Here is a 17,854-nt window from a genome sequence, read left to right on the forward strand (position 1 = left end):
ACCAAATTTCCCCGTGATGTTCAGGATAAGCAAACAACAGCTGAATACCAGTAACAAGCAATATGCAACAAATGGAAATTTGGTTGCTAATCCTTTTTTATAGAGGACAACATTTCATGCTAAGCAATTTTTTTCTCTTTTTCTTAGCAGCTCTATGAATATGAAATTGGGCCCTTGTAGCTTGTTAATGGTTAGCGCCCTCATGTGATCAATAGTTGTCAATGCCCTACCCAGAATTCCCAGTTGACAAAAAACAGAGAGGCATGCTATGCTGTCGTCTGCAACAACTAGCTAGCACGTGAAAACAGGTTTGACAATTTCCAACAATTGGCGATAAAAGACTAAAGATAAATAGAAGTTTAAGTTGTCTCTGGATGCATTGTCATCGGTTTTGTCATCAAACAGTTTGGAGAGAGAAGTTCACTCACTGTGCAAGCCGCTGGGCGGCTGAGGAGACACAACAAGTGACAAGTTCACAACCCAAAATTCCGAACGAACCGCTTCAAAATGGCGGCAAGATTATTCAGTGGAGGTTTCGCCACTGGTGCAGCGACATCTTTTGCATTGTACAGTATTTTTGCTTATGTTGTTAAACCTGAGCCTGAGTATAAGAAAGAAGGTAAGGGACCTTATTGTTATTTTTTGTCTTTATGAATTGACGACTAAATTGCAGAGTTTGTCAAACTCGTTTAGCTGACTGACTCGAACAGTCACAAATCACACACACACACAGAATTCTTCTAATTCCTCTGAGTCCATATCCATGCACAGAGTGAGAGCCAGACAAAGTCATGATAATTCGCACTTATTCCTCCATGCTGTCACCATACACACAAGGCCCACGGGCAGATTGGCATGGCCATAAATTAGCCCTGGTAGGACGTCAGTCAGTGCGAGGCCATAAATTAGGCCCAGGCCCACTTTACTTTACTTCAACTTCAACCATGGATTTGATTTTGAATTAATTTATTCTTCAAAATAAAATAAAAAACACAAACAAATCCTCCAGTCCATGCTTCCAGTCCATGCTTCCAGTCCACGGACGGAGAGGATTTGATTTTTATTCTGCAAAACTATACAAAAAACACAATACAAAACCATGAATAATTGGTAAAGAACATTAAAATGACATGTGTTTTTTGTGTATTTTGTTTGTAAATTTCCTTCTTAAAAGTATGCCTAAAAAGTAAAAACATAAAAAACTATGCTTAAAAACCCATGTAACCCATCACCTCCCCTCATTTTTTAAAATGTTGACATTGCATCTTCGTACTTACTATAGTACAAGAAGGCAAATGTAAAATTGTTACAGTACAGAGCCCCAGGTCAGCTACTGGGACTAACTTAAAATATAGTGTACCCAAAATAGAGGCAAAAGTACTAAGTAGGGTCATCGTATGTGGAGGCAAATGTAAAATTGTTACAGAACAGAGCCCAAGGTCAGTTACTTAGACTTTAACTTAAAATATAGTGTGCCCAAAAAGGCAAAGGTAGGGTCATCGTTTGGTTCTTCCAATGCACTGTTACATAACTTAAAGTGTTAGCCCATGTGCACCTTGTTACAAATGTTAGGCGGTAACTGCTCTCTCTTAAACCCCCTGCAAGGTTGAATCTGAGACTTACTTGAACTTACTTGAATCGTCGACATCATCACACATCAAGGGAGGAGACGGTGGTTCTGGTTACTGGGGCAGACAGCTTAGATAAGCTTGTAAAGCCCCCAACTTTCTTTTGGAATTTGTCCACATGTCCCTTGAGACTGCTGTGTTGTATCAATTCTTCCTCCATTGTTGTATGCCAGCTGTGATTGTAAACAATGTGACAATGTGTGTTACCTTGCTTTGGTTGCTCAATTGTGCCTCCTCCCCCACCCCACCTGCGTCTTTCGATAGAAAATTCTGAAATGGGCAATTAAAGCCATTATACACTTTCGGTACAGAAACAAAAACAGTTCACAGATTTACAAATAATTTACAGGGTTTACAGAAGGTCATGGTGAAAGACTTCTCTTGAAATATTATTCCATGAAATGCTTTACTTTTTGAGAAAACATTAAAACAATAGCAATTCTCGATAGCGAGAATTACGGATTTATTTTAAACACATGTCATGACATGGCGAAACTTGCGGAAACAAGGGTGGGTTTTCCCGTATTTTCTCCCGACTCCAATGACTGATTAAGCCTAAATTTTCACACGAAGTGTGGGACTTGGACAACACTGTTTACCGAAAGTGTATAATGGCTTTAAGATGCTAAAAATTGTAAAGAAATCTTTGTCAAAAGCGGGTTTGACATGTCATTGAAATGATAACCTTTCTTCTTTTTCTAATCAGGGGCACCACAGAAGCTCAAAGACGTCAAACTCAAGGACCTTTTGAAGTATGGAGTGCCTGAAAAAGGCCCTGATGTTCGCTACTATAGCAACCATGCCTTATCATACGACCAGGCGAAGAAGATCCCACTTTGGGTTGCTGAGCATCTCACACAAAACGAGCTGAAAGGTAAAGAGATTCTCATTTTCTCTATTCACCCCTTGCATGCACGTCGCTCGCGATGTCTGTGCCACGCTCACCATGTTGGTGGGCAATAGGTTTACGTGTAAACGCTGTATGTGCACTTCACTGAATAACTCACAGTGACATTGACCACCAAAATGGCGCATCCAAGATTAATCTGATGATGATGATGTCAGGTGAATTGGGTGAACACAATATGTTTACAGTGTGTAATCTACATATACATCTATGATAATTCTTGTCAAAGCCTTTTTAGCATCTAGACAAGGTGAGAAGACAACTTGAAGAAATTTCAGTTTTAGAAGTGGGAGGAAAACCCCAGAGAATTGTTCTAGGGAAAACCCACAAAGTCAAGTAGGGACTGAAAAACCCAATCCACATAGTGCCCCCCCCCCCCCCGGTAGGATTTGAACCGGGGTCCCCAGAAGTGGAAGGCGAGGCAAGACACCACTGTGCCAACCTGACTTCCCAGCTTCAAGTTTTCTTATATAATGTTGCTTGAAATTTAGACTTGTTTGTTGAACCTATTGTATGTTGAATTGTTACTGTTATTATAGCTTTTTTGTGAACATATTTGTATTTTGAGTTGTTTACTGTTATTATAGCTTTTTGTGGTGCCTGCTTAATATATTCCGACACCCTATGTTCTGACAACCCACTCGTGATTTACACGCTAGGTTAGGGTTAGGGTTAGAAATAGGAAAACACACTAGGAGTGCCGTGTGTCAGAACGTAGGGGGGTGTCGAAACATAGGTGTGTTGGAGCATATGGTGTCTAACCCTATTTGTAGGTTTCGGGGAAAAGACACTAGTAAAGTCTTCAGTTTGTGCAATTGTAGAGTAAGCAACACTCAAGAGAGTTTCTGCTTAAAAAAAGTTAAATGTTAGGGTTCATCTATTCGTTATCGGCCACTCTTAGGTTTTCACTTCTTTGTAAAAAATAACGTGTTAGAGTTAATCCATTCGGTATCGGCCACTCGGTTTCTTAAAGAGTGCATGCATTGTAGCTGGCAAAGTTAATTGAAAGAGCGTCTTTTGTCAAGATCTTGATTCATGGGAATAATGAAGACAGACGCTGATGATGACAGACTGACGGGTGAGTCAAAGAAGTTTGGAAATCATCTTCCAATTTAAGATAAATTTCAAAAAAGAGCAAGTTGTAGACTTTTCTCATTGTATTTTCTCATCAAAGGGTAGCTTAGCTTTAGCTATGTCAATTACAAAAGCTTTGATGGCTGATTTAGCCTAATTAAATATATTATGGGTTTCACTAGTCAGTTGGAAATTACTGTTTTTTTCTAAAGGATACTTACTTAGATAATGAAGTCTTAGATAAGTGTTTAAAAAAAGTTTGCAAGGGTTTCTGTGTGGGGGTAGGGGTAGGACTAGCCCTGGTAGGACGTCAGTCAGTGCCACTGTCGTGTTGTATGCAACGGAGGTGTGCAACCTGATCGGCTAGAGTAGGACATGAAAACAACAGATATTTTCATAGGACATATAAAAACATATTATATAACAGATATTTTCATAGGTCAGTACAGAAAACAAGTAGGCCCTAACACTAATCAAATATTATGTTTGATAATTTTATTATTAAAGTATTTATTTTTAGGTAAAATTTCATTTTGTTTAGAGCTCCCCAATAATTAGTTCTTGTACACTGGTTTAGAATTTAAAGGTATTTAGTGAAAGTGTGAGTAACACCATTTATGAGTGATTGAATAGTTTTAATAAAAAGTTTTGCATTCTAAAACTTTGTATGCATTTTTTGTTTTCAGGACCAGCTAATCGTAAGCACAGTAACTTCAAAATGGACCCAAACATTAACTCAATGTTTTCATCGCACAACAGTGATTACTTAAGAAGTGGCTGGTCTAGAGGACATATGGCACCAGCTGGCGATAACAAGCACAGCCAGGTAAGCAGATCAAAAATGTCATAAGCCCTTTTCTCACTGTATCCTTTTAACCCCTATGGAATACAGCCCTGGGGAGGCCCTGGGGTGGAATTCACAAAGAGTTGAGACTACAATCCCGGTCATATCTCGTTGGGCCACCCTGCCCCCTTTCAATGCTGATTCTGATTGCACGCTCTTCTGCGTTACAGTCAACATTGAGTAGGGGGACGGGGGAGAGAATGATTATTGTAAGTGGGAAGTGTACCATGTGAACAGGGAATGGTTTAATATTTTAATGGGTGGCCCAAGCATTTGTGGCTGGAATGTAGTCTAATCTCGACTTAGGACGAGTTACTCGCCTATCTAATAGGACCAACCTTTTCACACTATCTGTTACCCCTTTGAAATACACCCCTGGGGAGGCCCTTGGGCGGATTTCACAAAGAGTTGACTAGTCTTATCTTGCCTTATGATGACTTACTTGCCTATCTTAGGACTAGCCTTGTTTGTATCTCCTAGGACAAGTCCTTAGTTCTTTGTGAAATTGACCCCTGGTAGTTTTACCCCATGGTTACCCTGACGGCCGACGCACTTTCACATTGTTCTCACCCACGTCCCTATTTCCCAGGGTTCTGTTTGCTTGTTTCAAGATTACCCCCCCCCCCCCCCCCCGAGTTTTACCGAATGTACCCCTCCTCCAGGGCAGGGGTGGCTATTCCCTGGCGTTTGCCCATTAGTTGCTGATTTGGTGTGACAAGGCAGGCCGTTATTCCCTGGGGTTGTCCCTAGGGAATAGAGTAGGGTGAAAAGAAAATTAGGACTCATTTTTGTTGTTTTGTAAACAAACATTTGAGCTCTAAGCCCTTGAGTCTTGTCTCACTCACACAGGCCGCCATGGATGAATCTTTCTACTTGTCCAACATTGTGCCTCAAGACTTGGACAATAACAGGGACTTCTGGAACCGTCTTGAGATCTACTGCCGAGATCTCACCAAGACGTACAAGGATGTCTGGGTCCTTTCTGGTCCTCTCATCTTGCCAAACATTGAGGAGGATGGAAAGAAATATGTCAAATACCAGGTAAGATCATGAAAATCGTTTAAAGGGACACATTGCCTTTGGATTTGGCACTTTTGGCTGTTAAAGTACCTGTTATGAAATGAACAAGGTTTGAAAGGTGTTTTTAAACACCTTTCAAACCTTGTTCATTTCAATACTTGTTAAAACAAGTAAGAATATAATGATTCATACTCATATGACTCAAAATTGTGAGGTTTTTTCTTTTTACTAAGAGAGCTAACACATGACTGTCCGCCATTTTGTTGAGTCTAAACAAAATTGGGGGACCAAATTACAGTTCACAAAGTAAAAGGAACACCACACAATTTCAAGATATATTTTTCTTATAACTATGCTCTACTTTTAAAACATCTTTCCAACCATATTCATTTCATAGTAAAACTTGTTAAAGTGCCCATTACAAAGGCAATATGCCCCTTTAACTTATTTTTTCAAAAACTAGGACATGTGTCAAAAGCCAGTTTTAGATAATGGTTGACATACTACTAGTACTATGTTGACACTATTAGGTTTGGGGTAAATTTGTATGTATGCACCCCAAACCAAATGGAGCACTCCAACAGTGGCCATCATATCTCAAAAAGGCTCATATAACTAAGAGCCCACCAAATTTATTTAGAGTATGGTTGGCTTCAACCTCGCCTCAAAGGTGGTTTGCCAACTCACGTCTGTTTTTTAAGAGCCCACCAAATGTATTTAGAGTATGGTTGGTTCAACCTCGCCTCAAAGGTGGTTTGCCAACTCACGTCTGTTTTTTAAGAGCCCACCAAATGTATTTAGAGTATGGTTGGCTTCAACCTCGCCTCAAAGGTGGTTTGCCAACTCACGTCTGGTTTTTTGAGAGCCCACCAAACTTATTTAGAGTATGGTTGGCTTCAACCTCGCCTCAAAGGTGGTTTGCCAACTCACGTCTGGTTTTTTGAGAGCCCACCAAACTTATTTAGAGTATGGTTGGCTTCAACCTCGCCTCAAAGGTGGTTTGCCAACTCACGTATGTTTTTTATCTTTTTTAAAAGTTCTTCTTCCAATCCAAAAGTTTCTTTGACAAATGATTTTTAAGGGCAGTGGACACTATTGGTAATTACTCAAAATAATTCTTAGCACAAAACCTTTCTTGGTAACGAGCAATGGGGATAGGATGATAGTATAAAACATTGTGAGAAACGGCTCCCTCTGAAGTGACGTAGTTTTCGAGAAAGAAGTAATTTTCCAAGAATTTGATTTCGAGACCTCAGATTTAGAATTTGAGGTCTCGAAATCAACCATCCATAAACGCACACAACTTCGTATGACAAGGGTGTTTTTTCTTTCATTATTATCTCGCAACTTCGACGACCAATTTAGCTCAAATTTTCACAGGTTTGCTATTTTATGCATATGTTGAGATACACCAAGTGAGAGGACTGGTCTTTGACAAATACCAATAGTGTCCAGGGCCTTTAAGAATTTGATCACTCCCCATCCTACCAACTTAAAGGCCATGTCACACAAGGCAGAAAACTCATTCACACATCTGTTTTTCATAATTTTCCTGGGGATAAAGACATTTCGCCTGTGCTGTCGAGGTCTTCCTTGTGCAAGCAGTGCAGTTGGTTGCCTCAAAGTTGGTGGGAAAAGTTGCCCTGTGTGACATCGGCCCAATTTCATAGAGCTGCTCAGCACAAACATTTGCTTAGCATGAAATTTCTTCCTTGATAAAAACAGGATTACCAACCAAATTTCCTTTTTGTGCATATTGCTTGTTACTGGTATTCAGCTGTTGTTTGCTTATCCCGAAAATCACGTGGAAATTTGGTTGGTAATCCTGTTTTTATCAAGAAAGAAATTTCACGCTTAGCAAATTTTTGTGCTTAGCAGCTCTATGAAATTTGGCCCTGGCCTTATTAATCTCAACCGTTGATACGCATGACTGTGGTGTGTCTTACTCTCCAAATCAAATAATTTTTCCTCTAAAAGGCGAGCTGGCTATTTGATGTCCCACTTTTGTACTTGGTGGTTATCCTCCAGAAGTTTCCGCTGGGGAACTTGACAAGGAGGTCAGGAGAGCGTTGTCTAATTTGTTTCTCTGTTGTTGTTGTTGTTGTTAAAGTTGTGACTGTGATTGCTTTTGAAGATTTTATGAGATTTGGAATCTATGAGGGATTGTTGAAGATTTTTCCATAATTTCAGTGTTCTTGGGAGAAAGGATGTCATAGAATTAAGATGAAATGGAGATTGCACTGTCTAACCAACTTTTGATATGATGAAAGTTGGCAAAACTTGTCCATCTCAGAACTTGTCCAGCTTTTACTTTCATAACTCTTGGATTTATGTGGAACTTATGACACAAAATGTAAACTTTCCCATATAGACCAGTGCAATATCTTGCCTGCCAGATACCCAAAGAATGTACAAGGCCACACTTATTGTAAATAAAGGTCACATGGTCTATATAGTGTTGTTAATTGGTGTATTTGCGCGTACTCTTTATTTTTTTTAGGTTATTGGGAAAAACAACGTAGCTGTGCCAACCCATCTGTACAAACTAATCACCATCGCTGTCCCACCAGATGAGAATAACAATCAAGAAAACGCAGAGACTCTAGCTGTTGGTGCTTTCATCGTCCCAAACAAACCAATCCACTCCAATCGCCGCCTTCAAGATTTCCAAGTTCCCGTCAAAAACCTCAGCGAGTCTTCAGGACTCGGGTTCTTTTCAGAACTCGGATCCGACGCCAAATTTCAGAATCTCTGCGACGTTGACTCGTGCAACTTGATGTCCCAGGAGAAGATGGAGCTTTATTTTATCGGACGGCGTCTTGAGAATGCGACGACGATACACAGGCTGGAGGAGAGCTGGAAGGAGCTGGAAAAGAGGAAACTGAAGCCTGACGAGTATCTTAAAGAAGCGTACAAGAGGAAACGGACTGAAATAGAGGAGAAGGATAAACAAAAAGAAGCACATTCAGAGCTGTGATCAAACTCAGGATTTCTTCCCTAGTCTTTATACAGGGTATATTTAGCACTGCTATTTTTAGTGGTATACCATGCCCTCCATGGGGACAAAGGGTGTCCCAGGGAATTCTGTCCGCTGAACTATTTTGTCCCCCATATGGGAAATTAACATTGGCTGAAGGAGGAGGATTAAAACAGGAGGCACTAACAGAGGAAGCTTGTACACAGTTTGCCATATGGGGGACAGAATCTCCTGCCAAAAGGGCACCCCTCCGAGTCCCCCAATGTTCCCGTACAGTATACACACTTTTTTCCATCTCATACTACAGAGGCCTAAATCCTCTAAAAAAAATTCCTGAGATTCTGAGCACATGTGGTGTAAAGACACAATAGGGGAGATGCGGGGTGTGGGGGGGGGGGGGGAGGGGGTACCACCATGCACACATATCGAGCAAAATTATTGCTGAAGAGCTGAAGCACCCCCCATCAATGAACAAGATGACAGAGTTATGGATACAGCGCCCTCTTGTGGTATGGTCATGATAATTTGAGCTGCTAACTCTGTTGTATCATGGGGTATGGGGGACCCTTTTCAAGCATAAATACCTATTCCTGAATTTTACCCACCGTTGTGCCAAACTTTGGGATGGGCTCCTAGCATTTGGTTATTATGCCTAATCTTTTTTATATTTTTATAACGACCCTTTTGAGAATAGTTCTTGGCTCTTATGTCGCGGTCACCCATGACATTTTGAATATGTATTTGTGTGCACATCTTCCAACACCTTGACTTATTGTAACTGCCACATCTGAAGCAATTATAAATTGTATTATAAATATTATTTGTGATTCTCTTGCATGAATTATGAAACTGTAACTATATGGGCATTCCGCATTGAGTGGAAACCCTGACGGAGCAAAAAGAAGTTGCTTGGCACTAAGCACAGAACAATCTTGCTAACAAGAAACAGATTACCAGCCGACTATAGCTTTCATTTCTGCAACCGGTGCACTGTAAACAAGTTTCTGTCTAAATTATGTACGGTCCTGGCATTAAACAGAGGTCATGCATTCTCCCACAGACTTTAGGATTAGAGTCAATTGAAGTGCCCTTTGCAAAAGACCTCGCCCTCTTAAAGAAGAAAGTGTCATGTCGGTCAAAACGTTATATTTAGTTTGCTTGTAAAGTGATGAGTTGTAATTTTGAATAAATAATTTCCTCCGTGGAAAAAAAGGGGAAAAAAATGAAATTCCAACTTGTAATTATAAAAATCGTTTCTTAGAAAATGGCTAACAATTTTGCGTATAATCACAGGACAATGGATGATTAAGTATCCATCTTATCACCATGCCTAAAAGATCGATACAATTACGGCGGCATAGTGGACATCGTCGCGGTGTATTTAGCGGACTATTGTTGGATACCAAGGACAGTCCAGTTTGGCTGGCTGCTTGCATGGTATAGGTTGGATTCGGGCTTGCTATACGTATAACCATAGGGTAAGTTCGTTTAGCTTCCCTGGGTCGACCCCGGTGTGTGGCAGTTTTTTTTTCCAGAACGAGAATGCGCAGATAATTACCCACGTTCGTCCTGGGAAAACAAACCGCCACACACCGGGGTCCACCCAGGGGAGCTAAACGAACGCACCCATTGAGAAAGGACCTTTCTCGATGCTACATGGAGCGACCCAGTAGCACTGAGGTCATTTTTCGGCTGTGTGCAATAATTGTGCACTATTCAAGCGGCATAAGAATTGATGAAGAAAGACAACAGCAACAAAAAAACAAAGGAGAAAAAAAAAGACAAATTCATGAATAGGCCTACCCCAAAAAGAAAAAAAAGAAATGTTGAAAACTGCTTATCAACCACAAAAATATCTTTGGTATAAAACTAAATAAAAAATGTGGGGATGCTGAAATCTCTGTGATAGGCTCGGCTGGGATAGTTCTTTTGGACTATTTTTTGCAAGGTTTATAAAACAGGAGACGAAAATGTGAACAATTATTAAGGATGTTTTGAAAGATTGTTTTCATTTGAGTTTAAGGATTTCTAAACTTACGGTTTTGAATGTTGTGCTTTTATAAAGACCTGATATGTCGCAGTTTCGTGTTTTGCGTAGCAACCATAAAATGGAGTTTACAAAATGGTACTACAAGGTTACCAAAGCTGACCTTTAAAGTTATACATTCTCTGAAAAGTTGTGTTAAGAAAGTCAAATAAAGTACCGGTAATACAAGTAGCCGCTCATTAAAAAAAAAAAAATAAATCATATCACGTTATTGCTTGCTTCATGAGGTTTATATGTGTGTATATATATATATATATAATGAATAGGGTAGATGGCCTTAGCTTTCGATCCAATCCGGACCTTCTTCAGAGGCATAAAACAAGTACAAACAAATACATATCCATTTATAGAAAAAGAGAGGGGGAAAGGGATTAAGGAAAGGATCCAGAAAGAAGCGGGGAAATAACAGCCAATCAAAGTTTCTATTTCAGAGACAATATTGGTGGCTATGAACCAATAGGAGTGAAGTGGCGAGGACAAAGGATGTTAAGAATGAAAGGATGGGTTACTGGACCATAAAAGTGGTAAATGTATATATATATATATATATTTTAATTTATGCTGTTCTTTATTTACGTTTGTTAATGGAGCGAGACAAGGTAAGGTCAATTATGTATGCGTTTTAATAATGTAACTTGAACAAGTCTCAATCTTTAATAATTGTTAGATTACGGGAGAACTTGTAAATAATAACATTTCTGAAATCCCATGTTGATTACTGGTAACTTGTCTGCATGCATTTACCCTCGCTGTTGTTTAAGAGGAAGCGGTTACCGTGGCAACTTGACAGTTGGTTATCAACAAAACACTGGCGATCGATACTTCTCATTATACAGTTGGTTTCACCGTATACAATGTAATATTATGCAGCATTGCTGGTCATTATGTACTGTGGACATGTATAGCAATGCAGTACCGCGACCAGACATGTTCATTGGGGGGGGGGGGGTGGCAGTTTGGGACATAGATACATAGTTTAGGGGGACATCGAGCCATTCATCTGTTAATTTCTTTTATCTAATTTTGGACGGGGGCCAGCGAAGAAGCAAGCTAGGGTTTATAGGAGTGGGGGTCCTTCCCCGTATTGGGTGCGTTCGTTTAGCTTCCCTGGGTCGACCCCGGTGTGTGGCGGTTTTTTTCCCCACAGGACGAACGTGGGTAATTATCTGCACACGTTCGTCCTGGAAAAAAACCCCACTCACACACCGGGGTCGACCCAGGGAAGCTAAACGAACGCACCCATTATTGCTCGCTCTGATTGTGCAACTGCAGCGATGCATGACAAGGGATGTGTACATGTACATGAACATGCACACACCTCTTGTCAATATCTTGAAATACCTCCCTTATATATTTCTGAGAAGAAAGAACAAGCTTATGCCATCGAGGAAGATTTATATGCAAACTGCTTACCAATCAAAAAGACCCGGGGTTTAAACATGAAGTTCGACCTGAGCAGAGTTTGTTGAAACATTATTTGCTGTGGTATTTTGTTATTTTATTCAGCATCCTTTGTTATTTCATAGCTTTCACACGAGTGGATTTTGCTTTTGTATCGTTGGATGCGAAAAATCGCAAAACATGTTGGTTAAAAAGCTATCGTACTTTCGTATGAACGGAAAAAATGCAGTGGTTCTCTCCCCAGATCATCTAAAGAGGTGACTGTTCCCGGTCATTGGCTAATTGCTCATCAGACCACAAAACACTATAGTCCCTGTGACAATACGCGATCAATACAGGCGGAGTGAAGGAGACTCGAGCAAATGCAGGTTGGAAATAACACAAGAACCTTGGCAGGGGCAAGCTGGTAAATTGCTCCCTTCTTATACCATACAGAAAGGACTTAAAACTTTACGGTATTATATACATGTACAAACTCTAGAAAACGCAACTACTTGTTGCAACGCGGTTAGGATGTGTACTGGGGAATTATTCAGAGTGAATTTATCCAGGTAACGGACTGGATCGTCATGCAGGCTTTAGTGTTATAATCCGACCCTGTTAACCCTGGTCCTCACGCAACAAATAGGTATAACAAAAGTTTGCGGTGTGTTCAAACTGAAGAACTGGTGGCCTGTTTGATTTGAAATACTAAGCAGCCATTTTGGAGAAGAAAGAGAAAAGTTAAAAGGCCCTCATCCTCCTCTTTTTTGAACAATCCGGACGATCCACTGGTATTTTTTTTTACTTGGCCTTATTGCTATATGAGCGCAAAAATCAATTGAACATTCTAAATGCTGAAATAATTTTTTTTGTCAAAGACAAGTAGTTTCATTTGGTGTACCACAAGGCACAGCATATGCATAATAACAAATGTTTGAACTTTTTAACTCGATTGGCCATCAAGTGGCAATAAGAGAATAGAGAAAGAAAGGGGGCGGGGTGGGGCACGGCCTTTGTTGCCCCTGTCGGGGTGCCCTTTCAAAGGTTTCTCATCATCAGTAGTGCCCCACGTCTGCAAACTGAACAATTGCATTTTCCCTTAAGGATTGATTTCTAGGCAAGGAAAGTCGTTGAGGGTATTTATCAGTCTTCAAATGACAACTCTTAAGAAGAAAAATTAAATCTCTATTTTACTTTATCTGCTCTAGAAATAGACCCCTCGCAAAGGCCGCCATCATTCAATTCAAACAACGGCAAAATCTACCTCCATGATGATAGGTCTTCTTTTGACCTCAATGAGGGTGCTGTTCGAACTTATGACGTCGTTATGCAAGGAGTCTATAACAAGTCAAGCATTTTATTTTGAATATAAAATAGCATCACGGCACAGTAGGTGAAAATATACAGTTATTATTTAATGCCATACACAGACGTCTATATCTACGCTGTACATCTATGAATACATCAACTTATCAATTGGGTTTAAACAGTTCGTTATTCGTCTATTATAAAAATATCATTCTTACACTTTCAGGTGATTAATGAATGTGACTAAATAAGCAGAAATAAATTCTCGAAAATAGAAAATTTATTCTCGTAAAAAAGAAGTTCACCAACAAGGCAGCATACAATTTTTCGTTAAATAGCTCGTTTCTTTTTTTGAATTTGTCATCGCAATCAATGGAGCCGGAGTGACTCCAATTATTTATGTAGGGACCAACAATTAAAGTTGGGTGACTCATTAAAAAAGTATGTTTAAGTACTCAATCACCCAAGGACAAACCTTAAAGGCGATTAGCTCTTAAGTTTTCAACATTTCAGAAATACATGTATATATATTTGTCATTTGTAAAACATTATACCCTGCAGAAAATATTTATACATCGTAAGAAACTCTTAAAGGTTTAAACTAAAAAGGACTTTTTTAAAAAGACAAATTCAGAAAGGTATCAAATTGTAACCACATATTATAGTTTAAATAAATGTAAACATGTTAAGTTGGTCTGGGGTCGATTTCAAAAAGCAAAAATATCCATCTTTAGATAGGTTGTCAGTGTTACTATAGTGATTTGTGTTTTGTGAAATCGGCCCCACATCTTGTTCATTAGTGCACAACAAAATGCCAGCTCAAAATTCGTTTTAACGACATGAAAATTTAAAAAAGTTAACATGAACTTATTTAAAAAAAACTAAATTACATTTCGATGTGCAATTATTGTAATGCTTTAAAGCAATAAAAGAAGGTCTATTTTTGGGTGTGCAAATGTTGCGGATAAACAGGAGAGCAATTTCTTCTTTCCCCTTGGTCATTCATAAAAATCAAGCCACTGGTTTAGGTTCTCAGCGACAGCCTTGAGCCGCACAATTGCCGTCATTCGCGCTGTGTTTATAACCACCAAAAAAACCACACAAAACCATGGAAACCTTTGTTCAGTAATTATCGGTAATAACCAACGCGCGAGAGTCAACTGCTTGAAGAGAAGCAAGTCCATCACAAATAATTAATCTCCATGGTAACTTGCAAGACGCAGTTATAGACTATCGAACAGGGTGTAGCTCAGGTGTAACGGTTTTGATTGAAGATTTGTGGGGAGGGGGGGGGCAGGGAGTTGACGCAGAGAGAATCTATTCCCGTGCCATTGATTCGCCCATAGCTGATTTAGGATGGAGTCCCCATTGCTGTTGATATAAAAAAGAAAGAAAACAATAGTAAACTTTGAGTTTCAGTGAGCTCGAAATGCAAAAACAAATTGAGTTGAATAACTGTATTTTGAAAATGTCATTATAACGAATCAGCTATGCTTTTGAGCACAAATGCAATCATGTCTATTTAGTTTTGAGTTTCAGTGAAACCAGCGTGAATATAATCTTTAAATTAAACTCAGCTGTAAAGGCAATGTATCCTTTGATTTTTTGAACTGTTCGATTGGGTTAGTCCTTAAATGTAGATTATACTCCCGTGAAAATTTAGTTCTGAAATGTTATAGCGTTTTTGATTTATTGCCAAAAATCTGGAGCCGTTATGTCCACGTAGAAAGAATAATCGGAAATCGGAAAACACTTTCACATCTCAGAAACATTTCATGAATGCAAAATATCTCATAAGATTATTGAATTTTATTGAATCCCCTTCTCTAAAACCACATTCCTAAAAAAGGAAGTCAACATGTTATAGATTTTCACAACTGATGACAGTGCTTTTCACCAAGTAAGTTTTATTAAAATATACATTCAAAGATTTGTGTAAGATGTCTGTGATGCTGTTTGAAAACCACTTGATTCTTACCTGTGCTTCTTGTACCAGAGCGCAGAGCGTGCAACACCAGATCATGAGAAGATCGTTTGTGTAATCTCCCTGTGGGTGGAAAACAAAATAGTTAAAGAGGTAATCAAAATTAAAAAGAGTTGCACATTTAATTTCTGACATTATCTTCGAAGCAGAATGTTTTGTTTTGGAGAAACAACCATGTAACCTGCAGTGCTTTTTATATGTGTGTCCCCCCCCCCCCCCCCAAAAAAAAAAGTCGAAAAGGTTGATGAATAAAAAAATAAAAAAATATTTACTTTACTGTATAAAACAACAACAACCCCAAGAAAACAAAAACTTATACAAAACGCCACTTAAAAAAACTTGATGCGCGGCATTGAAACCCAATCACGAAGGACAGATTTTTCTTAGTAAAAAAAAACAACAAAAACGGCACAACTCTGTTGAAGAGAATTGAACATTATTTGTGTCCTATAATTAACTTCAAAAATCAAGGGGCCACCCCAAGAGCATTTTGTACATTTGCTGACGTGAATTAGGCTTATAGACTAGAGGAAGCCTAAAGGACAGACGAGGAAATTCAATAAATCAATCGATATAAATCGATTCGTTTCCTGCGCTTTGTATTTGATGTCATAAATATTTTGATGGGCTCCAAGGTCCTGGTTCGGTTTCTAAGGGGTGCAGAATTTGTTTGCAACATGCGACAAGAAAGATAGAAAAACGAGACTGTCAATGTGCTCGAATCTGTGCACATTATTTTGTTTTTTTCCCTAACAAAACCTGAAAAAGCCCTATTCAGAAAAAGACAAAATTCTGCACTCATTGGTTACGGGGAAAATGAAATCAATACATGGATGTAACGTCATAACCGAGCCGTTAATTGTTTCGGTCACTGGGATCATGTTTAGGCGCAAAATAAATGCGGAGCGACTTATTAGAGCAAGGACCCACAAGCGAGAAGGACGGTCTGGTGAACAAAACTTTAGGCGCGAAAAATTGTTGTGAATCGTGCGCGGTTTGCGAAACTTACAAATACCCCTAATAATGCACCACGCCCGAGTGCGCGTTAATAAAGTAGGATTCGATTTTAACAGCTGCTGTGTTTTGAAAAAAGAAAATTTGTTTTTCAAAAAAAGTTTAGGCATCTGATGTTCCTTGCCAATTTAACACTCTCTATATTTTTCTGAAGTATTTGACTAACATGGATGCAGAATATCTTCCACAAGTCGTGTGTGTATCGGGGGACTTTTGGATTACTTTGGGCTTTTGAATGAACATTTTGAGTTCGAATTCAGTTATGGCAGTAATTACCAAACCCATCATAAGCACACAAAACTTTTAGGACATGGATTCTGGAGGAATTAAGGAAGTAAGCGGATGATGACGATGATGATTTTGAAAGAAAACAATATATACTTACATCAATACCCTTGGCCGCTCTTGTCATTCCACGAATCTTGGTCATTGACCAGAGACCGACGCACCCAAGTACGGAGAAGACACCGTACATCATGCAGCTCTCGCCGTTCTGCTCGGCCAACTTCCCGGCGATGTAGCACGGTACGACATAGGTGATCAAACACAGACCGATGTTGTCGAAGCATCCGAAAAGTCCGGCATCCCATTCGCCCATTTTGAAAGTTTCTTGGTGTTGGTTTCTTGAAGAGAGGTGAAAAAAAAATTGCTTCTGCTGTGACGCGTATTTCTTATGAGACTGTCTGCATTTACTGAGAGGAGTAAGTTTTAAATTACTCGTACGGTGGTCGCTGTGTGTATAGGCGTACACAACAACCGTCTCAATGCAACCTTTAGAAATCCAGCAATCGATTTTAAGAATGGTTGCTAGTGGCGACGTTGTTGGTGGCGCTGTGGCTATACTTTTGTTGGTAGTTGGTGCGCGCGTGAAGGGCTCGGTAAAAAAAGGGGTTGGACCAACGGGGTGCTGTATCCTGGAAATTTTAGTCTGCTATGGCGATGGGAAAAGCAACAAGGCCTCTGATTGGCTGACGTTTTGTTCATGAATGAAATTTGGGATTCTTTTATTGGCTGGAAACAAAGGTGGATGGTAGATGAAGGTCGCCCTGGCCATCAAGGCAATACTATGCGCCTTGTTTTAGCATTGCTGCACCACATGCGTACTACTGAGAAATCAAAGTGTATGAGAGGAATTTATGTGAAAATAGATTGTGATGCATTTTAGTTTATAAATACCTCGGTACATACTGTAAAAATATCGCCATCTCAATGCAATTAGCTAGGAACGAAATTATCAATTTTGTAAAATTTGTTTTAGAGTGAGGAAATAGAATTAGCCGTTATTTTGATTATTATGTTGGTGTCAATGTTATGTCTTGAAATGAAATTGCCAACCAATCAAAGTGATGATTTAAATGCAAAATATTGTTAATGGCCATTTCGACCATTGAAGGCTACATGACAACACACCACACATACCTGTTTGTCTGTGATGTGTTGTCATTAAAGGGAAGGTATACTATTGGTAATTGTCAAAGACCAGTGTTCTCACTTGGTGGTGTATCACTACATAATGCATAAAATAACAAACCTGTGAAAATTTGAGGTCAATTGGTCATCAGAGTTGGGAGAAAATGATGATAGAAAAAAACACCCTTGTTGGACGAGTTTGTGCGTATTCAGATAGGAATAAAAGATTTGAGTGAGAAATTACCTCAGAGTGAGCCG

At 39.4% G+C, this 17,854-nt stretch overlaps 2 protein-coding genes across 2 annotated transcripts; one reads left to right on the forward strand and one right to left on the reverse strand.

Moving 5' to 3' along the window:
- The first annotated feature begins 287 nt into the window (after window positions 1–287).
- LOC139948901 (nuclease EXOG, mitochondrial-like) lies at window positions 288–8,803 on the forward strand. Its single transcript, XM_071947263.1, has 5 exons — window positions 288–619; window positions 2,335–2,502; window positions 4,296–4,435; window positions 5,303–5,494; window positions 7,974–8,803. The coding sequence occupies exons 1-5, from the start codon at window positions 508–510 to the stop codon at window positions 8,448–8,450; spliced, it is 1,089 nt and encodes a 362-aa protein (XP_071803364.1). The 5' UTR covers window positions 288–507; the 3' UTR covers window positions 8,451–8,803.
- Window positions 8,804–13,274: 4,471 nt separating this feature from the next.
- On the reverse strand, window positions 13,275–16,946 carry LOC139949252 (uncharacterized). The gene is made up of 3 exons (XM_071947648.1): window positions 16,572–16,946; window positions 15,167–15,235; window positions 13,275–14,559 (listed from the first exon to the last, which is right to left on the reverse strand). The coding sequence occupies exons 1-3, from the start codon at window positions 16,782–16,784 to the stop codon at window positions 14,506–14,508; spliced, it is 336 nt and encodes a 111-aa protein (XP_071803749.1). The 5' UTR covers window positions 16,785–16,946; the 3' UTR covers window positions 13,275–14,505.
- Between the last annotated feature and the right edge of the window lie 908 nt (window positions 16,947–17,854).

This window comes from Asterias amurensis, chromosome 16, assembly GCF_032118995.1.
Source record: "Asterias amurensis chromosome 16, ASM3211899v1".
NCBI lineage: Eukaryota > Metazoa > Echinodermata > Asteroidea > Forcipulatida > Asteriidae > Asterias > Asterias amurensis.

Coding starts and splice junctions, on each gene's coding strand:
- LOC139949252 (XM_071947648.1), bottom strand. CDS start 16,784: ATGGGCGAATGGGATGCCGGACTTTTCGGATGCTTCGACAACATCGGT. Junction 15,236..16,571: donor GAGCGGCCAAGGGTATTGAT/GTAAGTATATAT, acceptor TTCCACCCACAG/GGAGATTACACAAACGATCT. Junction 14,560..15,166: donor CTCTGGTACAAGAAGCACAG/GTAAGAATCAAG, acceptor TTATATCAACAG/CAATGGGGACTCCATCCTAA.
- LOC139948901 (XM_071947263.1), top strand. CDS start 508: ATGGCGGCAAGATTATTCAGTGGAGGTTTCGCCACTGGTGCAGCGACA. Junction 2,503..4,295: donor CACACAAAACGAGCTGAAAG/GTAAAGAGATTC, acceptor TTTTGTTTTCAG/GACCAGCTAATCGTAAGCAC. Junction 4,436..5,302: donor GCGATAACAAGCACAGCCAG/GTAAGCAGATCA, acceptor TCACTCACACAG/GCCGCCATGGATGAATCTTT.